This window comes from Miniopterus schreibersii (assembly GCF_964146895.1).
Source record: "Miniopterus schreibersii genome assembly, chromosome: X".
In the NCBI taxonomy this organism is placed as follows: Eukaryota; Metazoa; Chordata; class Mammalia; order Chiroptera; family Miniopteridae; genus Miniopterus; species Miniopterus schreibersii.
The window spans coordinates 54,244,974-54,265,675 of NC_138104.1; the positions used below are offsets into that span (position 1 = coordinate 54,244,974).

A 20,702-nucleotide genomic window follows, 5' to 3' on the forward strand; every position below is an offset into this window, starting at 1 on the left:
ACATGTTATCTTTTTTGATCCTTACAACAAGCCTGTGAGGCAAATATTATTCCCCTGATTCTGGCTGGCCCATATGTCCAGCAATGCCTCTCTTCTGTGGCCTGATACTTCCCAGTGAGCTGGCCCCAAACTACAACTGAGGAGAGCAAAAATGGTTTGAGTCAGGAAAAAGGTATGAAAGGAGCCTGGTGGTAAAAACAATCAGGGGCAGTGGGCCCCAGGGGCCCTAGGACCCAGATCCCACTAAAAGCCCCATTATGATCCCACCTTCTCTGAAGCCTTCATAATAAAAGGTAAACTACATTGGTCTATTCCAGCACAGAACCCTTCATCTCATAAACACCAAAACAACAGTTGCCAGTTTATTGTTTTTCAAAAAACAACAAAAACATAATCAAAATCACATTGTGGTGAATGCTGAGCTGATGTGGCTGACCAGGACTGTCTCCCAGGTTGTTTCATGGAACATCAGGTGTACTGGGGGGTGGGCTCCTGCCCCAGCAGAGATGGTACTGGGGTGGACATCAGAAGAGCTGCAGACCAGTTTTGAGCCCGTGCAGCTGGCCTTGGCTCCAGAGAAGGCCCTCCAAGTTGTTGCTGCCGTTGCTACAGTTGCCACTACCGATGCCACAGCTCAGGCCCAAGGTGCTATGGAGAGGTGGGACAGTCAGGGAAGGAGTAGGCTCTAGGCTCTGGAAGGGCTAAGGATGTTTGTGTGCCTATGGGAGGGGCCCACTGTCCTGCCTGGATTCACACAGAAGAGACTAGAGCAAATCTAAGAAACTACTTCAGATAGCCCCCAGGGGTTGCTCTGTCCTCCCCTCAATTGAGGGAGGAATGGGAGGAATAGAACTTTTCAAATTAAACTTTACACAGAGCCCCAGTATATAAGCCAGATTAAAGCAGAGATATTTGGGCTGAGGTAAGAGGGGGGACCTGCACCACCCCACCCACAGGAAGATATTGAAAGTGGCTGCCTTAACAGGCCTTCTCCCTAGGCTCTAGAGTTTGGGAGCCCAGAGAGCCCTGGGCTGGCATCCCTCCCACCCCAACAGCTTGTTAAGGGGCCCAAGACCAACCTTGGGCTATAGGACTAGGCCCAGCTCCCAACTCAGGATTTCATCATTGCTCTAGGGGTACACTTCACCCTCCCCTTCCCTGGCCCTGCTCAGAATACTCTGGCTTCCCCTGCTTCCTGCAGGTCGAAGGACCTTCCAGGTAGATGAGGGTGACAGCTGAGAGCAAAGCCATCATCCCTCCCCTCAGGCAGATCCATGGTTACACTACAGCATCTGAAAAAAACATTACAGATGATCTAGTCCCATCCCCTCCCATTACCCACCAATTTACAAACAAGGGAACTGAGGCCCAGAGATGAAAAAGAACTTGCCCAAGGCACAAAGCCAAGTCAGGGGTGGGAATGCCTGGTACAGTGGAGGAAGCCTCCCTACTACAGGGGGTGTGGGAGCTGGCCTAAATTAGCTTCCTTCTGGAATGAGTTCCACCTGCCCACACTTCACCCTTGGTACCCGGTATTCACCAATCCAGCATTACCAAAGGGTAGAGGAGATCTCTCTCTCTGACATGTGGGCCCCTCTCAACGATACACCATCTGGTTTCCCCAGCTGCCTCCTCCTCTCTCTCCAAGAGGCCTGCTGTCCCCTGGCCTCGGACAGTGAGTTGATGGCACTGCTTGGGCCTGGTGAGCTGCTGGCCTCAGAGTTCTACAACCCTCTCCACTAATGTCCAGAGGAAAAGGGGCTCATCTCCCAGGGAGTGGGCAGGCAGCACAAGGATAGACTCTCAGTTTCAGGGGCCCACAGAGATCTCTCTCTGGTACTCACAGGAGTCCCCCAGTCACAATGGCCCTGCATTCTGGAACATACAGGCCCACAGGATGGGCTCCTTTGTGTTACCACCAGCAGAGCCCCTCAGCAAGGGCTGCTTGGTTCCTGCCTCCCTCATGACCCAAGAGTTTCCCACGCCTGTGATACAGAGGTGAGTCTTGAGGGAGACCATGAAGCTCTGTGCAGGCCTTGCTACCAAGATGCCTGGACAGTGTGGGGAGGCCTACTGATTACTCTGCACACCTTTAGACAAATCCTTTCCCCTTTCTGGGCCTCAGTTTTCTCCTCAGAAACCTGAGGAAGTTGGATTAGAGTATCTGTTCTTGACCTTTTGGGAGTGGTAGACCCTTTAGAGAACCTGTTGAAAGCTGTAGAACTTTCTCCTCCCAAAATGCATGTGCGGGTGTGCACACACGTGCGTGCACACACACACACACACACTTACACACGGACAAAAACGTGATGCAATCTGAGAGGGGAGCCAAGCCACTTCTGCATGGCTCCTTCACTGATTCCCCTCACTAGGGGCTGGGAGCCCTTACAAGGGCCCAGTCAGAGAATGGAGCTATACTTAACTCATTTAGGCCCTGACTGGGGACAACTACCTTCCTCACTCACTCCACTTTGTGTCCTCCCCCTCCCTCTCTTCCTCCCTCCTGCAGGAGGCAGAGAAAGGGGTGAGAAATCCTGCTGCCATGGACACTCACCCCATCTTGCATGTTGGGGGTTCCAGCCGCTGCTCTAGCACAGGCTGGTCCAAAAGATACATGGTGTCATAATTCTCCAGCATAAGCTCTGCTGGGTCCTCGGTCTGACCTGGCATTAGGCCTAAGGGGAAGGTGTCCCACCGCACATCGTCTGTGGAGCAAAGGGAGGAGGCAAGAACAGGTTGATTGGCTAGTTCTCAGACTGGTGCACAGGCCTACGTCTCCAGTCTACCCACCCACCTCAATGAGCCCACTGGGCATTGGCTCTGTGTATCTCTAGCCTCATTCCTCTCTGTATCACTTCTCCTGAGCTCCTCTCCACCTTAGCACCTCTTACCCCTTCCACACTCCCCCATACATGCTTTATGGCCCTTCTTCCTCTTTGTGTTCACACACACACCACCACAACCACCACCACCACTACCTACCACCACCATCACTACCACCTACCGCCACCCCCACTTCCCCTTCTCCGCACAACATGCACAGAACTACAGATACTTTTGTTCCTCTCCACATTTCTCCCATGTCCTCAGACATGCCCCTACATACATCTTCAGACCTGGCTGTATCACTATGTAAAGCTCTCACCCTCACCCCTATTTCCACACACACATAAGTCCTGGAAAGTCTAGGCACCCTAGAATTTCCACACCTCCTCCCCAAACCCACAGACACCTCAGAGTATCTGAATGATTTAGATTTCCTACATATATACACACAAACTCCCTGACATGCTCAAGGCCACACCAATTCTTAGTGGCATTGCCTTGTGACATTTACACACCACCTCAGTATGTACTCCCTCTCAGAGATATTATGCTACCCCATGCCCTGCAAGGTCTTTCTGCCCCCAGCTGCACACACAAAGAACATCCCTTCTCTAGGGAAGGGCTGTCTCACCGCATACATATCCCAGCCCCTACCACCACCTATGTGCACACAAGCACACAGACCAAGTCCTCTGTTCAACAGATGTTCTGTTTTACTCCACCTCCTACACCTCTCATTCATAGGCACACAACCCAGAAATCTTAATGTCACTGTATCCTCACATGTGTATGCACACAGAGGAAGCAATGGCAAAGGGGAAAGGGAAAGGTTTTAATGGCTTAGCCTTTCCATGTTCACAAACTATTCCTTACTTCCCCCACCCCACACATACTCCACAGAGAATGGACTATGTCTGGCACTCTCCACCCCCTGTGCTCTATCACTTAAACACCCTCCACACAGTATTATTACTAAATCCCCGTCCCCATCCCCACACCAGTACATCCAGTGTTTTCAAGCAAAGCCTTCAATAGTGAGCTTCTCCAAGTTGATACAGTTTCTGGCCTTCTGCATCTTCCTGGTATCCAAAGAATTCTCCCTGTCATAATGCCCCTAGCATTCCTGAAAGTACCAACCCTGGACTAGCTTTTTATGTTACCCAAAGAAGCACCTCAGGAAGGGCTGTTCCCCTGCCTGCCTATTTCCCCACCCCTTGCCCTTTACAGGAAGGAAGTTGTGCCTGCCTTGATGCCCTGCATTGCCCTGTGCATACAAAGACACCTTCGTACACAAGGACCCTACCCCCACGTCACTGACCTGACCATCCTTCCACCCCATCGCTAACATCCACAACCCTGTCTATATCACTGTCCCTGCCTCTCTAGCCTGACACCCTTATACATGTTCCTTCAGTGACAGCATGGACACACTTAGGCGATCTCTGAATGGCTGTCTCACTACCTGTTTTCATGTCTTTCCACATCCCACCTCAGTGCTGCCACTTTTCTGCCTCATACAGATACCTCCTGGCAACCCTGCCTCCTCTTTGAAAAACATGCATGACTATGTGTGCATGTATATCTTGAAGCATGTTCAATGATTTCACAATCTCTTTTCACAGCCCCCTTCTCTCTCTCTCTCTCTCTCTCTCTCTCTCTCACACACACACACACACACACACAGCCTGTGTCAATTCCCCTCACTATCAATAAGCATGTTCTTTCACCCCTACCACTCAAAGCCTTTATGCCTCAGCCCTTCCGCGCATGTCCACACAAGGGCAAAGGCACCACCTTTTCCCCTAAGTTCCTCCACTCCCTCCCCTCTCTCTCCCTGTTGTTCGCTACCATGCCCACTCTACACCACACCCAGTCCCAGTTGTTTTCCCTCCCTCAGGTTCCATCACACAGGCTGTTCCCCATATCTAAGTATGTACGCATACACACATGCCCACGCACACACACCAGATTGTTCATTCCTTTGGGGTCTCCCTGCCTTAAGATTCCTGCTCCCTACCCTAAATGAGGGCACTCAAAGGACCACCCTCAGGAGGTACAGGTTCATGTTCACTCACTCTTTTTTTTAATCCTCATGTGAGGGTATTTTTTCCATTGCTTTTCAGAGAGTGGGAGAGAAAGAGAGACATGGATGTGAGAGAGACACATTGATTGGTTGCCTCCCTCACGAGGGCCAGGGATGGAGCCTGCAACTGAGGTATTTGCCCTTGGCTGCAATCAAATCCGGGACCCTTCAGTCCACAGGCCAACACTCTAGCCAATGAGCCAAACTGGCCAGGGCCCCCCACTTTCTTATCACACAACTCTCCCAGCTTTGTCTCACTAACATGTGCTCACCTAAAACCCATGTCACTCCTTATTCTCACTATTCTGATCTCACTTCCACTTCCTCTGACTTAATGCCTCTGGGTTCCTTCTTTCTCATACACACGGCAAAATCCTGTCTCATGACCACCCAGCCTGCATGTGTACATAAACATTCACATATACACAAAAAGCCCTCCTTTGTCACTCTGCCCCTGCATCACTGCATGACATGAAAAACACGTGCAGAATCAGACATATACCCACTTTCTACCTCTCACTTTCTCCTCTATGTCTTACTGCACAGGGCCCATACCTATATCATCCCCTCTGAATGTGCTCTCTGCATGAAGTAGCTGGCAACATGACAGTGCTTAGGTCCCTGGCACCTACATGCTTTGTCCTAAGGGGGAGGGAAGAAAGCTGTCATCCATATACTAGGCTGCCTCCAAGGCTTGCCTCACATGTGCTACCTCCTGCTACTTTCCATTTCTTCTCTGGGATGGAAAAAAGCCTCAAGAGGCAGCCTGAGAGAACAGATGGGTGTGGGGAGAATGTGTATATCAGGCTTCTTACCCGAGCTAACTTGCCATGCAGAGCCCTGCAGCGCTCCTCTTTTCTGAGCCAGGAGCCTGGCATTCTCAACAGTGGGGGATTCCTCCTCCAAAGAGAAAGTCCCCACCTCCATTCTGTCTTCCTCCTCCTCATCTTCATCATCATCATCATCATCATCATCTTCATCATCCTCCTCCTCCCACTTCTCTCGATCATTTTCCTCTTCCTCCTCTTCTACCTGGTCTTCCAAGACCTCTTTCTCCTCCCTCTCATCTTCCTTGACATCATTAAGGCTGCCCTTCTCCTCCTGCTGCTGGGTTTCTTCTTCAGGCCTGGAGCTGGAGCCAACTGGTTTGAGGTTCCAATACAGGCTGTCCAGTGTGTATGCATACTTCCCAATGGGGGAGGCCTCTGAGCCCTCCTCCACCAGGCTGTTTTTTCCATTCTGGGTATAAATGGAACAGATGTGCAGCAGCTTCTTCTGCTCCTCATCTGGCAGAACCTGGCCCATGGCTTTGAAGATGCTGAAAAAAGGAAAGGATGGGGTAAAAAGTTTCAGAACCTCAAGTCACTACATATCCACCACTCCACAGTTTAAACTTGTCTCTGAACTTCCATACCTGCCTCTAAAAGGCAGTTCAATAGAACAAACAGAACACAAAAATAAGGCTATGGACCCTGAACAAGCTTTGGGATTCATCTGTGTGGCTCAGTAGAATGAGGACAATAATGGCACCTGACAGAATGACTGGCACAGTGCCTGGCACATAGTGGGTATGCAATAAATGATAGCTATTATTAATCTGTACTAAAATGCTATGTAAATATACAAACTAGTGAATAGGCCTACAGGGCTGGACATGGGGAGATCTGCTTGCCTACCTGAGGAATCTGTCCTGAGCTCCAAAAGTATGCCTAGAAGTGTGCTGGCCTCCTTCTAAGTGGAACAAAAGTACAATCCCTCTCTGGCAACAACTACAGCCCAGCCTGGAATGGATTAAAAAAAAAGCAGCAGTTGACAAGACAAAGCAGGATGTGGGAGGGATGCCAGATGAGCACTGAGGACGTCAGGCACTACTGGAGCTTGGGGGAGGAAGAAAGCACAAAGATGGCAGGAGAGATCAAGGGAGGACTTTGTGCAGAGACAGGAGTGAGCACACTGTGCTGTGTGTGTGTGGTGAGACAAGTCTGGCTCAAGGGGAAGGGCTGTACTGAGGAGCTGTGGGAGAAGAACAGGATGCAAAGGTTAAGTGTGTGTGTTGGGCAGAAGGGGTCACCTGATGACTGAGCACAGGTGAGCGCTGCGTTTCTGAAGATCACCATGGTGCCAGTGTGGAGGATGGCCTGGATGTGGAAGCCTGGAGGCAGGGAAACCAGGAAGAGTCAGTAAAGGTTGACCTAGGGCACTGGTAGTGAAGATGGGAGGGAGAGAAGCTGTGAAGGACAGACAGAGAGCAGGGCTTGATGACCAGATAGCAGGAGTCAGCCTGAGGGGAGTTAAAGATGATGACACGGTGCACACAAAGGACAGTGTAACAGAAAAACCACCAACAGATACACACCCACTGGGAAGGAGAGCTCCTGAGGAAGAAGAGGGTGAGCATCACTTGCAGAACCTCACATAGAACCAGGCACCTAGCAGGTACCTGGTCACTGCTGGAGGCATGGGTGGGGTGGACAGATGAATAGTTTCTTCTAGGTGTATCAAGTTTGAACTTTGGGCCGTTCATGAAGAGGCTGTATAGTCTGAGGGGGCTGTTCTTTCTCTGAGCCCCACAGGCAGACTGGCCACATATGAGTAGTCTCCAGTCACTGGTCACAGGGCGCAGGGCTGGGGGCTAGTTACTCTACTGGGAGACCTTCTCTGCAGGGCTAATTTCATATTCCAAGAGGACTCTGGCTCAAATTGAATCGATATTGGCTGGCTGGGGGAAGCTCTTGGAAAGCTTCCAGTCTTATTAGAGGAAAAGCCAGAGAGAAACTCTCTTTCCTCTCACAGTGGCCCATTAGTATGATTAATAATAAATATTCCCAGGCACTTGACATTGGCAAGATGCCATATCACTGCTGTTTATTATTACCCACCTGCTATCTCAAGCTGTCTAGTCTGACCAGTGAGGTGCAGGGGTGATATGAATCTTAAAATGCATCTCCTTCCTCAGGTTTGCTGAGTCACAGGTCAGGTTGGTGGAAAGAAGGTGGACTTGGGACTCACAAGACCTGTGTCCAAATCCCTGCCCCACCATCAACGAACCATGTGACTTTTGGATAAGTCACTTCATTCCTCAGAGCCTCAATGACTTTGTTATCTGTGAAATAAGAGTATTACACCTCCACCTTCAAAGACTGCTGTGCCAAATGAAATAACTTCTACAAAAAACACAGTACCATGCCTGACATGTAATTGCCAGTGGTATCTTTTATTTTTCCTCTTGGGGAAACAAAAGCCAACTTCTCTATGTGTCTAATAACACATGCTTTTTGCAATAGTGCCATCTAATGGAACACCGTAGAAAGAGCACAGGAGTAAGACAGGATATCTAGATTCGGGCCTCAGCTCTGACTTGCAGACTTGCTACTGACTTGCAGCATAGTACCTGGGTAAATCCCATTTCCCAATCTGTGTAATGGGGTGATTCAGACTAGATTCATTTATTTCTCAGAAAAGCAGGATCTGTGCACAAGAAATCGTACCCAAGTGAGCCGCTGTTACTGCTGGCATGTGTCGTATCCCTCTGGTATGCTTGGGTTGGGAGATCCCTCTGGTCCAGACTTCTCCAAGACCAGCAGCTTCCACTCTACAGGCACTTAGGATTGGAAAGTACCTTGAAGGCCACCTATCCGAACCTCTCCATGCTGTTCTTTTGATGCCCTCCCTCCATTACATACACATGCTGTCCATGTTCCTTCTGGCTTTGAAACTTCCTTTATTCTTATCTGGGCTCAAATTGCTCCAATGCCTCATCTGTGATGCTTTCCTGACTCTTCTAGGCCTTTCTGGTTCTTCTCCCAGTTTCCCACCCATCCATATCACTTCCAGTCTAGAGCATACACATCTGGAGATTTGGCTCTTTGGTTCAGTCCCATCTCCTGCAGGTCTTGCCCTGGCTGACTTCGTCTATAAGGCTACTTTTTCTCTTATAAGCTATAACTTATAATAATATAAGCTACTATTCATAAGCTACTACTGTGCCCCAAAAGGCATCAAGGCTCAAGAAAGACTTTCTGACTCTATGGGGGCCATCAGGGGACTAAGAGGGTCTTGGCATCCAGATTCCCACTTCATTCATTTCCCAGACATGGAGTTAGCTCCCACCAAAGACAGCACTGCTGGCGACAACAGCAAAGTATACTTTAATTCAACAACATTTACTAAGACCTGTTTGGGGCCTGGACCTGTGTAGAGTGCTAAGGCACAGATGGCTAATGCAGAGCTCTTGCCCTTGAAAGGCTTAGTCTGATAGAGAGAAAGAGACACTAGGGGAAATAGATATGGCAATACAAAATCTCAGATTTGGGAAATACTTGAGAGTGTCAACATGACAGGATAGATAGTGCCAGCACCAAGTGAGATAGGGAGAAAGGAAGAAGACCACTTTGGCATTGGGGTGGGGAGTGAGATGATCAATTCTCTTTTAGTCACAGTAAGGTGACTGAGGGCCATCCAAGGGGAGATGTCTGACATGCTGTCAAATATAGGAGGTTGAATCTTGGGAGAAAAGCCTGGGTAACACAAAGAGATTTGGGCCTCAGCACTTTATAGGAACCAGTAAAAAAGCAAAGGCATTTCACAGACGGACTGGTAAACAGCATCAGCGCAGCAGACCCAGCAATGGACAAGGGCCCACTGGATTTGGTAATTAGGTCAAAGCAGCTCTGGGGGTGAACACCAAATTGTGACTGGTTGAAGAGTAAGAGAGTAGTGAGGAAATCGAGATTTGTTTAACGCAGATTATTCTTTTGAGGCGTTCTGACGGGAGAGAAAGGAGTGACAAGCTGGTGATAACCCAACAGAGGGATGCAGGGTCAAAGGAGGTTTTGCTTGTGTTGTTATTGTCATGTTCTTTTAAGAAGAGATAAACTCAGGCACAATCATAGGTTGAAGAACAAGAGCCAGCAGAGCAAGGGAGAGGATGGGATGAGGCCCCAGCGATACTGGCAGAAGTGGCTCCAGAGAACACGTGGAGGGGCAGGCTCTGAGGCAGGGGAAGGCCACCTGATCCTTGGACTGGCGAGTAGGTTGAGTATAGCTGCAGATCAGTTCATGAGGAATGAACCTTGGGTCGAGGGGCCCTGAAGGATGCCTCCATGTGCTTGAGGAAGCTAGGGTGAAAGGTGAAAGGGGGAGGGGCTTGAGGTGTGTGGTAAGGATTTAAAACAGTCAGGAAAGAGAAAAACGGGCAGAAAACAAGTACAAGTTAAGATTAGCAGAACTGAGGTCTGGCCTGAAATTTAAAAATCATTATCTGCAGTGGCAGCAATCCGCAGAGCTATATGGTTTTCTCCAGCAGGGCTCAGCTCCCTGGGCTGAGGAATAGGGGAAGCAGAGCGGGGATCAATTCTAGCTCAGGGGTTTGCAAGTCAGATACACCAATGAATGGGCAGAGCCAGGGGTGCTGATGAGTGGCTGAAGTGAACAACCACAGGACTGAGAGGAAGCAAGGTCGAGAGAGGGAGGAAATGAAGGGATGGAGGTCTGGATGCAGGCAAAGAGAAGATGCCATGGGATGTGAGGGTGAGGACTGGAAGGACAAGAGATGGTGGTCACTGAGTGGGATGTTGCGATGTCAGCTTTCAGAGATGGAACAGCTCTAAGTGATGGAAATGGGTTGCTGAGTGTCATGGAGAAAGAAGATCACTGGAGTTGAGGAGCTGCAGAGAGTCAGGTGGGTCACTCAAATGAAACAGATATTGCTCCAGAAAGCAGGAAGAGAATAGAGTGCTAAAGCCTTCCATGAGTGTGAGGGAAGTGGCTTGGGGTGAGGAAGGGAGACACCACAGGTGTTTACAGAAACCACTGCAATATTCAGTTTGACCACAGCGCCCAGGGTGGATTGCATAAAGGGGAATCACATGAGGGGGGGTTACCATGATAGATTGGCGGAATCAGAAAGATCTTTGAATGTCATCTAAGAAGTCTAGGTGTCATCAGGAAGGCAATACAGAGCCACTGAAGGTTGCAGAGCACCTATAGGAAGCATACTTTGAGAAGACAATAAAGGAGACAACACTGAGAGACTCAGAAGACTGGGTTCAATAAAAAACAGCAGCTACCATTTATTGTGCACTTACTCTGTACAGGCCACTGTGCTAAGCACTCTAAGGAGGTTGTTTCATCCATTCTCATACTGGGCTCAGTTCTTCCATTAGTTAGTAGGAAGGAGAGAGGACTAGGTGTTCTTGCAAGTGCCCATCTAACTCTGCCATTCTAACTCTGAGGCTTGCTGTGCCTCACCCTCTTAATAGATGGAATTAAGAGACTTACAGCTGAAGGAGATGGGGGCTGGCCCAGCAAGGTGAGCCCAAGCAGGACTCAACCACCCGGGGCCAGTCAAGTGAGGCAGAGCAGTTGAATAGCCTCCAGCTCTTTCTTGCTTCCCACTGGACTGCAGAAAATCGGCGGGCATTCCGTCCTGAGAGAGAAGAAAGGGCCTGAGGAGAAGGAACCAGTAAGACCCCACCCAACCTTGTACTTTGAAAAGCTTGACTCTGTCCCTCCCCACCCCACCCCCAGACTCTCCACTCTATACCACCCAATTGTTAAAAGCATTCTGAAGGCCCTTTGCCTCCAGCTCAGTTTAGTTGGCTCTGAGAAGAAAAGAGGCTGAGGGAGATTTGTCCACTGTTGCCGCAATGCCCTTAGACAAACCTAAATCTTTAACAAGGGATGTATCCACCTGGTGCTATTTAGCTGAGCTGAGAACAGTGGCAGATGCTCTTATCTGGGCTGCATTAGGCCCTGGGCTAGGGCTAGTGTCCCTCACCAGTCTTGGTGTTAGCCACGATCAGTTCAACAGTCCATCTGAGGATGTAGGTGGGCCGGATCCCACTGTTCCCCAAGGCTGGCAGCTCAGAGAGCATCCTCTCTAGCATGGCCTGCGTGAAGGTCTGGGAGTGCAAGCCCCTGAGCAGGGGCTGCCAGAATTGAGAGAACGGCTTTGGTACCAGGATGTCATTGAAGTCCATGTTTTCTGGTTGTAAGGGCCACGCATTGCAAGAGAAAGTGGAGGTATGGGGGTACAAAAGGAGACAAGGAGGGGCAAGGAGAGGAAAGGAGAGAAGGATGGAGGAAGAGAAGGGAGAAAGGGAGGGTTGGAGAAAGAGGGAAAAGGAGAGGGGGCCCCACAACCAACAAAAACAGAGTTGCCATCGCAGAACAGGAGGAAAGAGGAGAGCAGAACAGCAGGGAGAGAAACTAGTTAGTATCTGACAACAAACAATTGACTCAAAACAGTATAAAATAAAAAGAGCTCTGGTTCTAGCTTCAGCTCTGTCAATAACTCACTGTGTGACTTTGGGTCAGTACCTTCCCCTCTCTGGACCTCAGTCTGCCCATCTGTAACATGAGGATGTTGAACTAGATGACCTCACAAGGCCCTTCCAGTTCTGCTGTTCTAGCTCTCTAGTAAGTGGCTAAATCACAATTAACACAGCACAATAATGGCATTAAGACTCCCCCCAACCCAACCCAACCCCACCCCACACAATTCCAGGCCACCTAAGAAAAGCCCAGTAGGGCTTATAAGTGAGGCTACCTCTTCTGCTCAGCCCAATGGGGCTTCCAGAGGCTATGGAATGGCAGGAAACAGCCTTTTGCCCCCAGCCCAGGGCCACCCAGCCTACCCCTGGTGTTCTTGCCCAAAAAACACAGGACCCTAGGCAGCAGTGAGCCCCCGAGACCCTACCTTCATACTCTATCTGCAAAGCTGCCAACTGCTCAAATGTGGGGATGAGAAAGCCATCATCCAGAAAAGCATCCAGTACAGCTTCCCTGGAGAAAGATGGCACTCAATTAAACAAACTGAAGCAGGCAGAAGACCCTCTCCTACTCCACTACCCACTCCCAAGGCAGCTAATGCCTCTGGCTCAAGTAGTCAAAGCAGCATGGGAAAAAAAAAAGAGAGAGAGAGAGTTGATAGTTGGCTCTCAGGCCTCAGCCTCCTGGGGCAGGAGCTGGGCCAGGGACTGGGATCAGTGGGTTTTGACCAAGCATTTACTAAGCACATGCTGACCTAAGGCTCATAATGAGGGCAGCAGTGACTGAACAAGCCTGAAAGCACAGATGGAGAAAAGTCTCAGGTCCACAGAGGAGTTAAACGTCTAGAGTCAAAGAGTCAAGGGATTTTACACTTTAGTTCCTGCTCAGACTATGTCTCTGGACAGTGCTCCAGTCTCCTCCCCTCCCCTCCTCCCAAGGTGCTCTCTTTCATATCCTAGAAGCAGAAACTTTGAGGATTCAATTGCTGGATGAAATATGATCCTTATTCCTAGGGACCCCAAGAACCCAGAGCTAAGTTCTATAACTTAGAACTTAAGGTCGAAAGTGTAGGCGATAGAAGTAATTCCTCACCCCCATCTAGCTCAAACTGAAACCAGCAACAGCCAGGGGTCTCCTCCAGAACTAGCAGTTTCCCAAGAGACGCTCTCCTAGCTGAAACAAGAGTTCCCAAGGTGTCTCAACACCTGGAGAGTTATCATGCTCAGATCCCGCCCTCCACCAGGCTGGAGAAAGAAAGAGTTGTCTGTCCTTCTAGCAATCTTCCATCTCCTCAGGTCAATATCCAGGAAGAGCACTTAAAACAGCCTGCCAGCTGCCTGCTCAGCGCAACCAGGCAGATACTGTATAGGGGCACGAGGAGAGATTTCCCAGCTGCTGAGGGGGCCACCACCCACCCCTTTGCTGAAGGGTGCAGCCAAGAAGCCTAGGCTGGGCAAATACTGATAAAACATCTTTGAACCTAGTAGTATCTTGGAAGTGAAGAAGACTCCAGGGGCAACCCCAATCTTCACTGCAGGCTCCCACCCAGGCCTACTCTGCCACCTACATACCATCTTCCTGCTCCATCCCAGATTCATTCCTCTCTCTAGCTGGGAAGGTGTAGCAATGCCTCCACAGGTTCTTGGTGGAAGGTTCCCCACAGTCCTTTCTAGCTGAATTTAGGTAGCAAGCCCCCAAGAGCTAGGAAGGAGAGGAATGGATAGACATTGTTTTTCTGTTCTGGATTGAACTGAGCACTATTTGGGGGGTGGGGGGAGAAGGCTTGTGGCCATACTGAGTGGGAAAGGACTTAGTCTTTTGATGAGCCAGGCCCTGGGAAGGCCCTTCCTGTTCCCCCAACCATAACTATCCAGGGGACTCTGATATTCTCCAGTAGAATTTCAAAAGAAAAGACGAGCAGTGCCCATCACATATCTTTTACCTCAAATTTGGACAAGGGCTAGGCAGCAAAGTGGTAAGGATTAAGGGCTTTTCCTAGAATCCAAGAGCTCCACATACCACTGCACAGAGAGACCTGGCTAGGAGACAAATGACAGGAGACGTCCTGCCTCTGGCCATTTTAGTGCAGGCAACCCCCACCTCGTACCTTGCAGAGCTAAAGGGAAAGGGTAATGCAGAATGCAGGATCACGCCATGGGGGATCAGAATTGCCCTGAGATTTCTTACAGCAGAGGTCGGCAAGCTGGGATATGGAAACTGATTTCAGTGAGGCTGCTACACTCTACCCTATAGAGTAGGCAGCCCCTGATTACTTCATTACACACCTGTTCTCCCATGTAATGCCCTTGAGTTCTGCCAGGATACAGTCTACAGGTGGGGACAGTTGATTCCACACCTTAACAGCCTGAGGTAAATGCCTAAATTTCTCCAGCACCTGCCAGCAAAGAGGGTCCCATCAGAAGGCTGGTTTAGCCAGGCAACCCACCCCCACCCCTCCAGGATCCCTTCCCATAGGACCTCTCAGCACCCTCCTTAAGGGGACAGGGCAGGGCATGCAGGGGTGGGCCCACCACTCCCCTATGGGACCTGAAACTAAAAATATCTTGACTCTCAAATACCAGATTTTCTCCTCTTCCTCCTCTTCCCCCCACCCTTGAATTCCCTGTGGCTCCCAATCACCAGATATTCTAATACTGAGTTAATCATTGGGGTATTTGGTTGGAGTTGGGCAGAGACCCTGGGCCAAGGGGTGAGGGGAATCAATGGGTTATGAAAGAGAATCTGGAGACCCAAGTTCTAATCCTAGTTCCATCACTAACTGCATATGTGACCTTGGGCCAGTCCATTATCCATGGATTCATCTGTGAAAAGCAAGGGTTGAGCTAAATGGTTTCTAAGCTACCTCACTTCCTGCTAAAAAGCAGCACCCCTCAAGCTCACCTGATCTAGGAAAGTTCTTGGGAGTCATCTGCTGATGAGCTACATTACTGCAGGGCTAGGCAATCACCTATGCCCAGTTGTTCCCTACCACTCAGACAGATTATCCACAAACTTCCATCATCTGCTCCCTTCCATCGGTGTGGAGATCAGCCAACTGGACTCTGCTCTTCTTGTCTCCTTCCTAGTCCCCCCCCCCCCACCACTATCTCTTACCGAGAAGTTCCCTCAAGCTTTGCCACTTTTCTTTCAAATTCCTTCTCAGGACTTCTCTCAGGTAGCTGGCAAAAGGGAAGAAATGGCTGGGGCAGGTGAGAATATGCCAAGTCAAGGGCACTTTCTTACCTTAAACTGCTCCTCTTCGTATGATACCAATAGTTCTCGGGCTCTTTCTGAAAACAAAAGAGAGAAACAGATAGGGCAGCCAGCCCAGCCCCTTCTACTCATGGGATTCTGAGCCTCTCTCACCTCATTTGTTGAGTAAACAGAATTCTTGCCTCTGCTTCACAGGGTTCAAGGAAGATGGTTTGTGACAATAATTCTTCTAAGCTAAGACTCACCACAATCTCAAACAAAATGCTATGCATGGAAAATAACCAATGACAACCCTAAGGCTGAGTCTTCCAGGCTCATGGGTCCCTCTCTGCCCCCCACAAAGGACACCTACCATATAGTTCTTTATGTCTCTGAGCCTTTTCCCAGTGCATATCAACTTCTTTGTCGCCTGTGCTGTCTCCATCAGCCCTGACATCCAGCTCTGCACCTTTCCCCTCATCCTTAGGCTTTGGTTTCTGTTCTGTGATATCATCAACAATGTCCTTTGATTCTTCTTGGTTGTCTTCATCTGTCTCTTCCTTGTCCTCCTCCAACTCCCAGGTCTCTCTCAGGCTGTTCTCCAGCTGGCGGCACCAGTAGGTCTTCTGGAGCCAACCCAGGACAAAATAGCAACCTGAAGGAGGGGAGGAAGGAAGGCAGTGCCATAGGAGCAGCAACAGGCAAGCTCCTCGCAGGCCCCCAGCCTCATCCTTGCAAGCACTGTGGGAAGGCCCAAGAGAAGAGGCTTGGCTCCAAGAAGGCACAAATCTTAAACATCCAGAAACAGGCCCTCTTCCTCTGATTTAGCCTTATCCTTTGCTTTCTCCTGCTTACTAGCACCTTGCCTAGAAAAAAACTAATACCAGACTTACAGATGGGATGCCAAAAATGGCACAGGGCTGTCAAGTAGGAGAATAGGAATAGTCCCACTAGCTAGTTACACGGCCTTGGCCAAGTCTCTTCCCTTTTCTAGAACTCAGTTTCCCCAACATGAAGGGGCTAGGCTGAATCAGGGGCTCTTAGTTGGAATGGAGTGTCCCAAGAACGCCTAGGTTCATGACACTTGACGGCACACACCTCTCAACCCACTCCCACTCACCTCCTCCTCAGGCACAAAACTTAAGGGGATGCCAGAAAAACTCCATAATTGAGATCAGAACAGTGCTCTGCCAAGCCATATTGGAGTCTAAAGCAAAAGGAGAATTCAGTAACACGAATTCTGTGTTCATTTTAAAATGTTGGTTAGTTTTGCTCAGTGGCTAGAGCATCAGCCTGTGGACTGAAGGGTCCCGGATTCAATTCCAGCCAAGGGGATGTACCTCAGTTGCAGGTTTGATCCCCGGCCCTGGTTGGGGCTCATGTGGGAGGCAACCAATTGATGTTTCTCTCTCTCTCTCTCTCTACCCCCCTTCTACTCTCTGAAAAGCAATGGAGAAAATATCCTTGGGTGAGGACTTAAAAAAAAGCAAATAAACAAATAAAAAATAAAATGTTGGTTATTTTGTTCATTGTGGGTTTTTCCATATTAAAATGTTATCTATCTTGAATACTGAGCTTTTTGACTCCCCTTTCAAGTTTGTGCCCAAGACGAGTGCCTCACTTCCCTCACCCTAGTCCTGGCTCTGACCCCAAGTGAAGACCCTCCTCCCTCTCCCTCTCCCCACAGAGCCACCCAACCCAGGTCCCTGGGCTTGTGATAGATATACTCCCTGGGGATTCACCTCTGCGGCAGTCATTTATATGAGGCATTTTCTTGTGGGTCAACTCATGGCGAAGTTCAACAATCCAATCTGGAATGTTCACCTGATTGTGGGGGAGGGTGTGAGTGTAGAAATTAGAAAATATTAAAACTGGAGGGGACCAGAGAGATGAATTAGCCTGGCTTCCCCCTGTTTTACAGATAGAGAAACTGAGGTCCTGAGAGGAGGTTTCAGTCTTTCTGGAAGAGCCAAGATGAGAAACCAGGTCTCCTGATTCTTTTTACTGTTCTGAGGAGGTAAACTTGAAAATCAAAAAAGGCACTTGCCTCTCCCAACCACCAACCACATCCCTCCAACAAAGAGATTCCTATAAATAAGCATTAAAAATCACTGTCTCCAGACTCCCTCTATCTTGTCTGTACCAGTCCTTCTCCCTGGATACCCTTACCCCTCCTCCCTCCCTCCCTCCCACACTTCCTCCAGGAAGCTTCACTTGATGGTCGAGAACCCTCCTGCCTTCTATGCACCTAACATACTCATTCAGGGCAAGAATGCCTGGCATTTTCATGCTGCATGGCTGAGCCTGTCTCCTCCCTCTGTCAGTTCCCAGAGGGCAGGTGCTGTGACTGCCACCTCTTTCCTGTCCCCACCCAGTAATGCATTCCATTTGCACCTTAGCTTCACTGGGCCACTCCCAGCAAGATGAGAAGGCCAAGCCCACCGAAGACAGCAGTCATAAATAAGGGAGGAAGTCTGCTTCTTTCAGGCTGGAAGTTGAGGCTCTGGGGTTCTTGCTGGGCTTGGACCGTAGTGATGGGATGAGCTAGCCTTACTGTGTGCCCGTATCACCCCATGCCCCATTTAATGAGCTCTCCTGGGGAGAGAGAATTGAGCAAGACCACTTTACCATACGCACCTCCTGAGCCAGGAACCTGAGGGGGAGCCTGACAGACTTTGTCTTCCTCTCCGAGATAAGATTCACAAACCTGGGGTTGGGGGAGAAATGAGTGGCACAGCCCAAGTAACTGTTTTACTCAAACCAGTGGGGCTTCAAAACACCTTGCTGAATTACTGACACCTTGCATTTCCACAACCTTTCCACCGACTGTTCTGTCCTGTTCTTATGGTTAGTGTCAGCCAGAGCAAAGACAGTTCCAGTCCAGTCCAACATTTTTGAGGGTCTGCCCTCTACTGAAGCCATACAGATGAATAAGACACTGCTTTGGCTTTGAAGAGTTCAGTCTAGGATAAATAGTCATGACATAATATAGCATGTTTATGCTAGAACATACTATGTTTCAAATGCTAGAACAAAGGACTATGTCAAATGATATGGGGAGCACAGCTAAATAATGGAGAAAGCAAAAAGAGCTAGGAAGGACCTCAAGGCAGACAAGAGAAATAGGATGAGATGAGTAAAATCTTTGACAGATGAGGAAACTCAGTAGCAGCCTTTTTCCCTGATGTGCATGAGACAGCAAGAACCACTCTGAGTCACTTTGCAAGTCAGGGACTCCTAGCCCATGTCTCTACTTCCACAACTCAGCAACCTTTTGGAGAAGGGGAAAGGGTAGTGCTAGGTATAGATGGGGTAGAGTTGGAGAATCCACATTAAATCATGGTCAGGGACATTGAACCATTCTGAAAAGTTCCTCTGGCTGAAAGAGTTAGAGGAAAGAAAGAAATCAACCTGTCAAAGCTGGAGGAGACCCACAGAGATCACTGGTCTGAACCACCCACACCCCACATTGTAAGAAAGAGAAGGAAAGAAAAATGGGAGAGAAGGCTCTCAGGAGAAGAAAAAGAGGAATGTGTGTTGACAGGGGATAACAAAAGCTGTCAAGTCAAGCAATCACAGGGTGACCCATACACAGGGACGCACAGGGCTTTTTCCTTCAGGTAGCACCTGAAGCCAAGATTTGCTTATCACATGCTACCCCACCCCACCTCTGCCCCCCAAACCACCCTCCACCCTTACCCATGTAGGTCTTACCTGACCAATGCCATGCCATAGAGCAGTCTAAGTTCATCAGTGCCCAAGCCACCAGTTACATCCAAGAGCTTACAGCGTACCAGGTCAGCAGTAGAAGCCACTGCCAGGGGGAGTTCGTTGCCTAACCTAAAGAGCCACAGTCCAGCACCATCATAAAGGTCCCTTAACACTGGTCCACCCTCCACCTCAGAACCTAGATTGCTGTAGGCTATTCCAAATACAGGGGTGTGCAAAAGTAGGTTTACATTGTGAGAATGCGAAACACATAGTTTATTCTTGTGTTATTATTTATTAATTATTGTATTTATTTGTATTATAACTGTAAACCTACTTTTGCCCACCCCTGCCTATATTGACTCAAATGTAATGAACAGACACAAATCAAGAAGGTGGGAAGAGAAAGGGTAACGGCCCTGGGATCCAATAATATACAGGGCATGAGAGGTTGACTAGGTTACACAGACATCAGACTGTTATGCTATCAACCAACAATTCAGCGTGGACACAGCCCTTTCTTTCCCCTTAAAACCTCAACTCATCCTGCTAAAGAAGACCCTTACTCCTTGAAGCTTTTATACCTTGTCTGCTTCCAAATCAATTTTACCAACTGGACTGAGGCGCCCCATTCAAACATGGTTTTGCAGACAAGCTCCCTAATTCAAATCGGAAAGCCACCCTAGGATACTAACCTACTCCTTAAGCCCTAGCTCGGTCACACCGGTCCCTCTGGCACCTTCCCCAAGATAGGGAAAGAAAAGGTAAAAGGTCGCAGATTTAATAAGAGGGTTGCTGAGGCACACCCCCTTTCTTTCCACAAACAGGATTAGTGCAAGAACTTGACTGCGACTTTCCCCCAGGCACTTGAGAGAAGCAATACCCAAACCACTCATAGGGGAACCAGCGGCAATTTGGGGGGGCGCGGGGGCTGGAGAATAAAGTCTTATAGGAATTCCACAAAAGGTGCCACCAGCACGCAGGCAGGTGGGCTGAGCTTGTTGCCTTACCTGCTTCTCCACGCTGTGATGCGGTTCAGCGCGTACCGCTGCAATTTATGGTCATCACAGAACAGATATACCGTCACCTGATCCCACTCGGCCTTACTGAGCCAGGCGACTACGATGCGCTGAGCCCAGAGAGGCGACAAGCTTTTCTCTTTGACGCACTTCCCACACCACGCACTCCACACGCGATCCATTCCCCCGAAGATCCAGACCTGACCCTGCCCCGGATTCCCACTACACACTCGGCTAGACGCCAAGCCTGTACCGCGGCACTTCACAGAACCTTCAGCTCAACGTGCTAGCCTCACTCCAAACCGCCACCGCGACAGCAGCCAATGGGAGAGTGTGAGTCCCGACGCAAGCCCTCCTCCCAGCGTTAGCGTGACAAATCGGAACGTGAGAGCTGGGGACCAACCGAACAACATTTTGAGGGTACGGTCTCGTCAGCCGGAAGTGTTCTTTTCTCAAAGCAACTGTACCAGCTACAAGCCTTCAGCCTCAAGGTTCCGCTGATTTCCTGGTTGCTAACTGGTCTCTGTCCCAGATCCGGAGAGATGTGTCTGGAGCGCAGGAGAAATTTTAGTTTGCGCCCCCTGGCGGCAAAGGAGGGATTG

The 20,702-nt window shown here is 49.4% G+C and overlaps 1 protein-coding gene across 16 annotated transcripts; it reads right to left on the minus strand.

Moving 5' to 3' along the window:
* Positions 1-340: 340 nt before the first annotated feature.
* LAS1L (LAS1 like ribosome biogenesis factor) lies at positions 341-20,418 on the minus strand. 16 transcript variants are annotated; one of them, XR_013998052.1, is made up of 16 exons: positions 20,092-20,407; positions 19,088-19,213; positions 18,011-18,080; positions 17,116-17,197; positions 15,747-16,028; positions 15,425-15,471; positions 14,467-14,576; positions 14,289-14,384; positions 12,609-12,694; positions 12,209-12,259; positions 11,688-11,894; positions 11,189-11,336; positions 8,398-8,510; positions 5,725-6,227; positions 2,555-2,705; positions 341-648 (listed from the first exon to the last, which is right to left on the minus strand). XR_013998052.1 is itself a non-coding variant. In XM_081126128.1 (16 exons), the coding sequence occupies exons 1-16, from the start codon at positions 20,280-20,282 to the stop codon at positions 525-527; spliced, it is 2,379 nt and encodes a 792-aa protein (XP_080982254.1). In that variant the 5' UTR covers positions 20,283-20,407; the 3' UTR covers positions 341-524. The 16 variants fall into 16 exon arrangements, 13 of the variants coding, with proteins under 13 accessions (XP_080982254.1, XP_080982259.1, XP_080982260.1 ...); XR_013998053.1 differs by having other exon boundaries at positions 341-1,292; XM_081126128.1 differs by lacking the exon at positions 8,398-8,510 and adding an exon at positions 6,586-6,690.
* Between the last annotated feature and the right edge of the window lie 284 nt (positions 20,419-20,702).

What these genes read in the sequence shown, in the direction of transcription:
- LAS1L (XM_081126128.1), bottom strand. Translation starts at nt 20,282, where the DNA reads ATGGATCGCGTGTGGAGTGCGTGGTGTGGGAAGTGCGTCAAAGAGAAA. An exon ending in GCTCAGGACAGATTCCTCAG is followed by an intron (nt 6,228 to 6,585) that starts GTAGGCAAGCAG and finishes TCCTTTTTTCAG; the next exon opens with CATCTTCAAAGCCATGGGCC. An exon ending in TGCATGGCAAGTTAGCTCGG is followed by an intron (nt 2,706 to 5,724) that starts GTAAGAAGCCTG and finishes TTTGCTCCACAG; the next exon opens with ACGATGTGCGGTGGGACACC.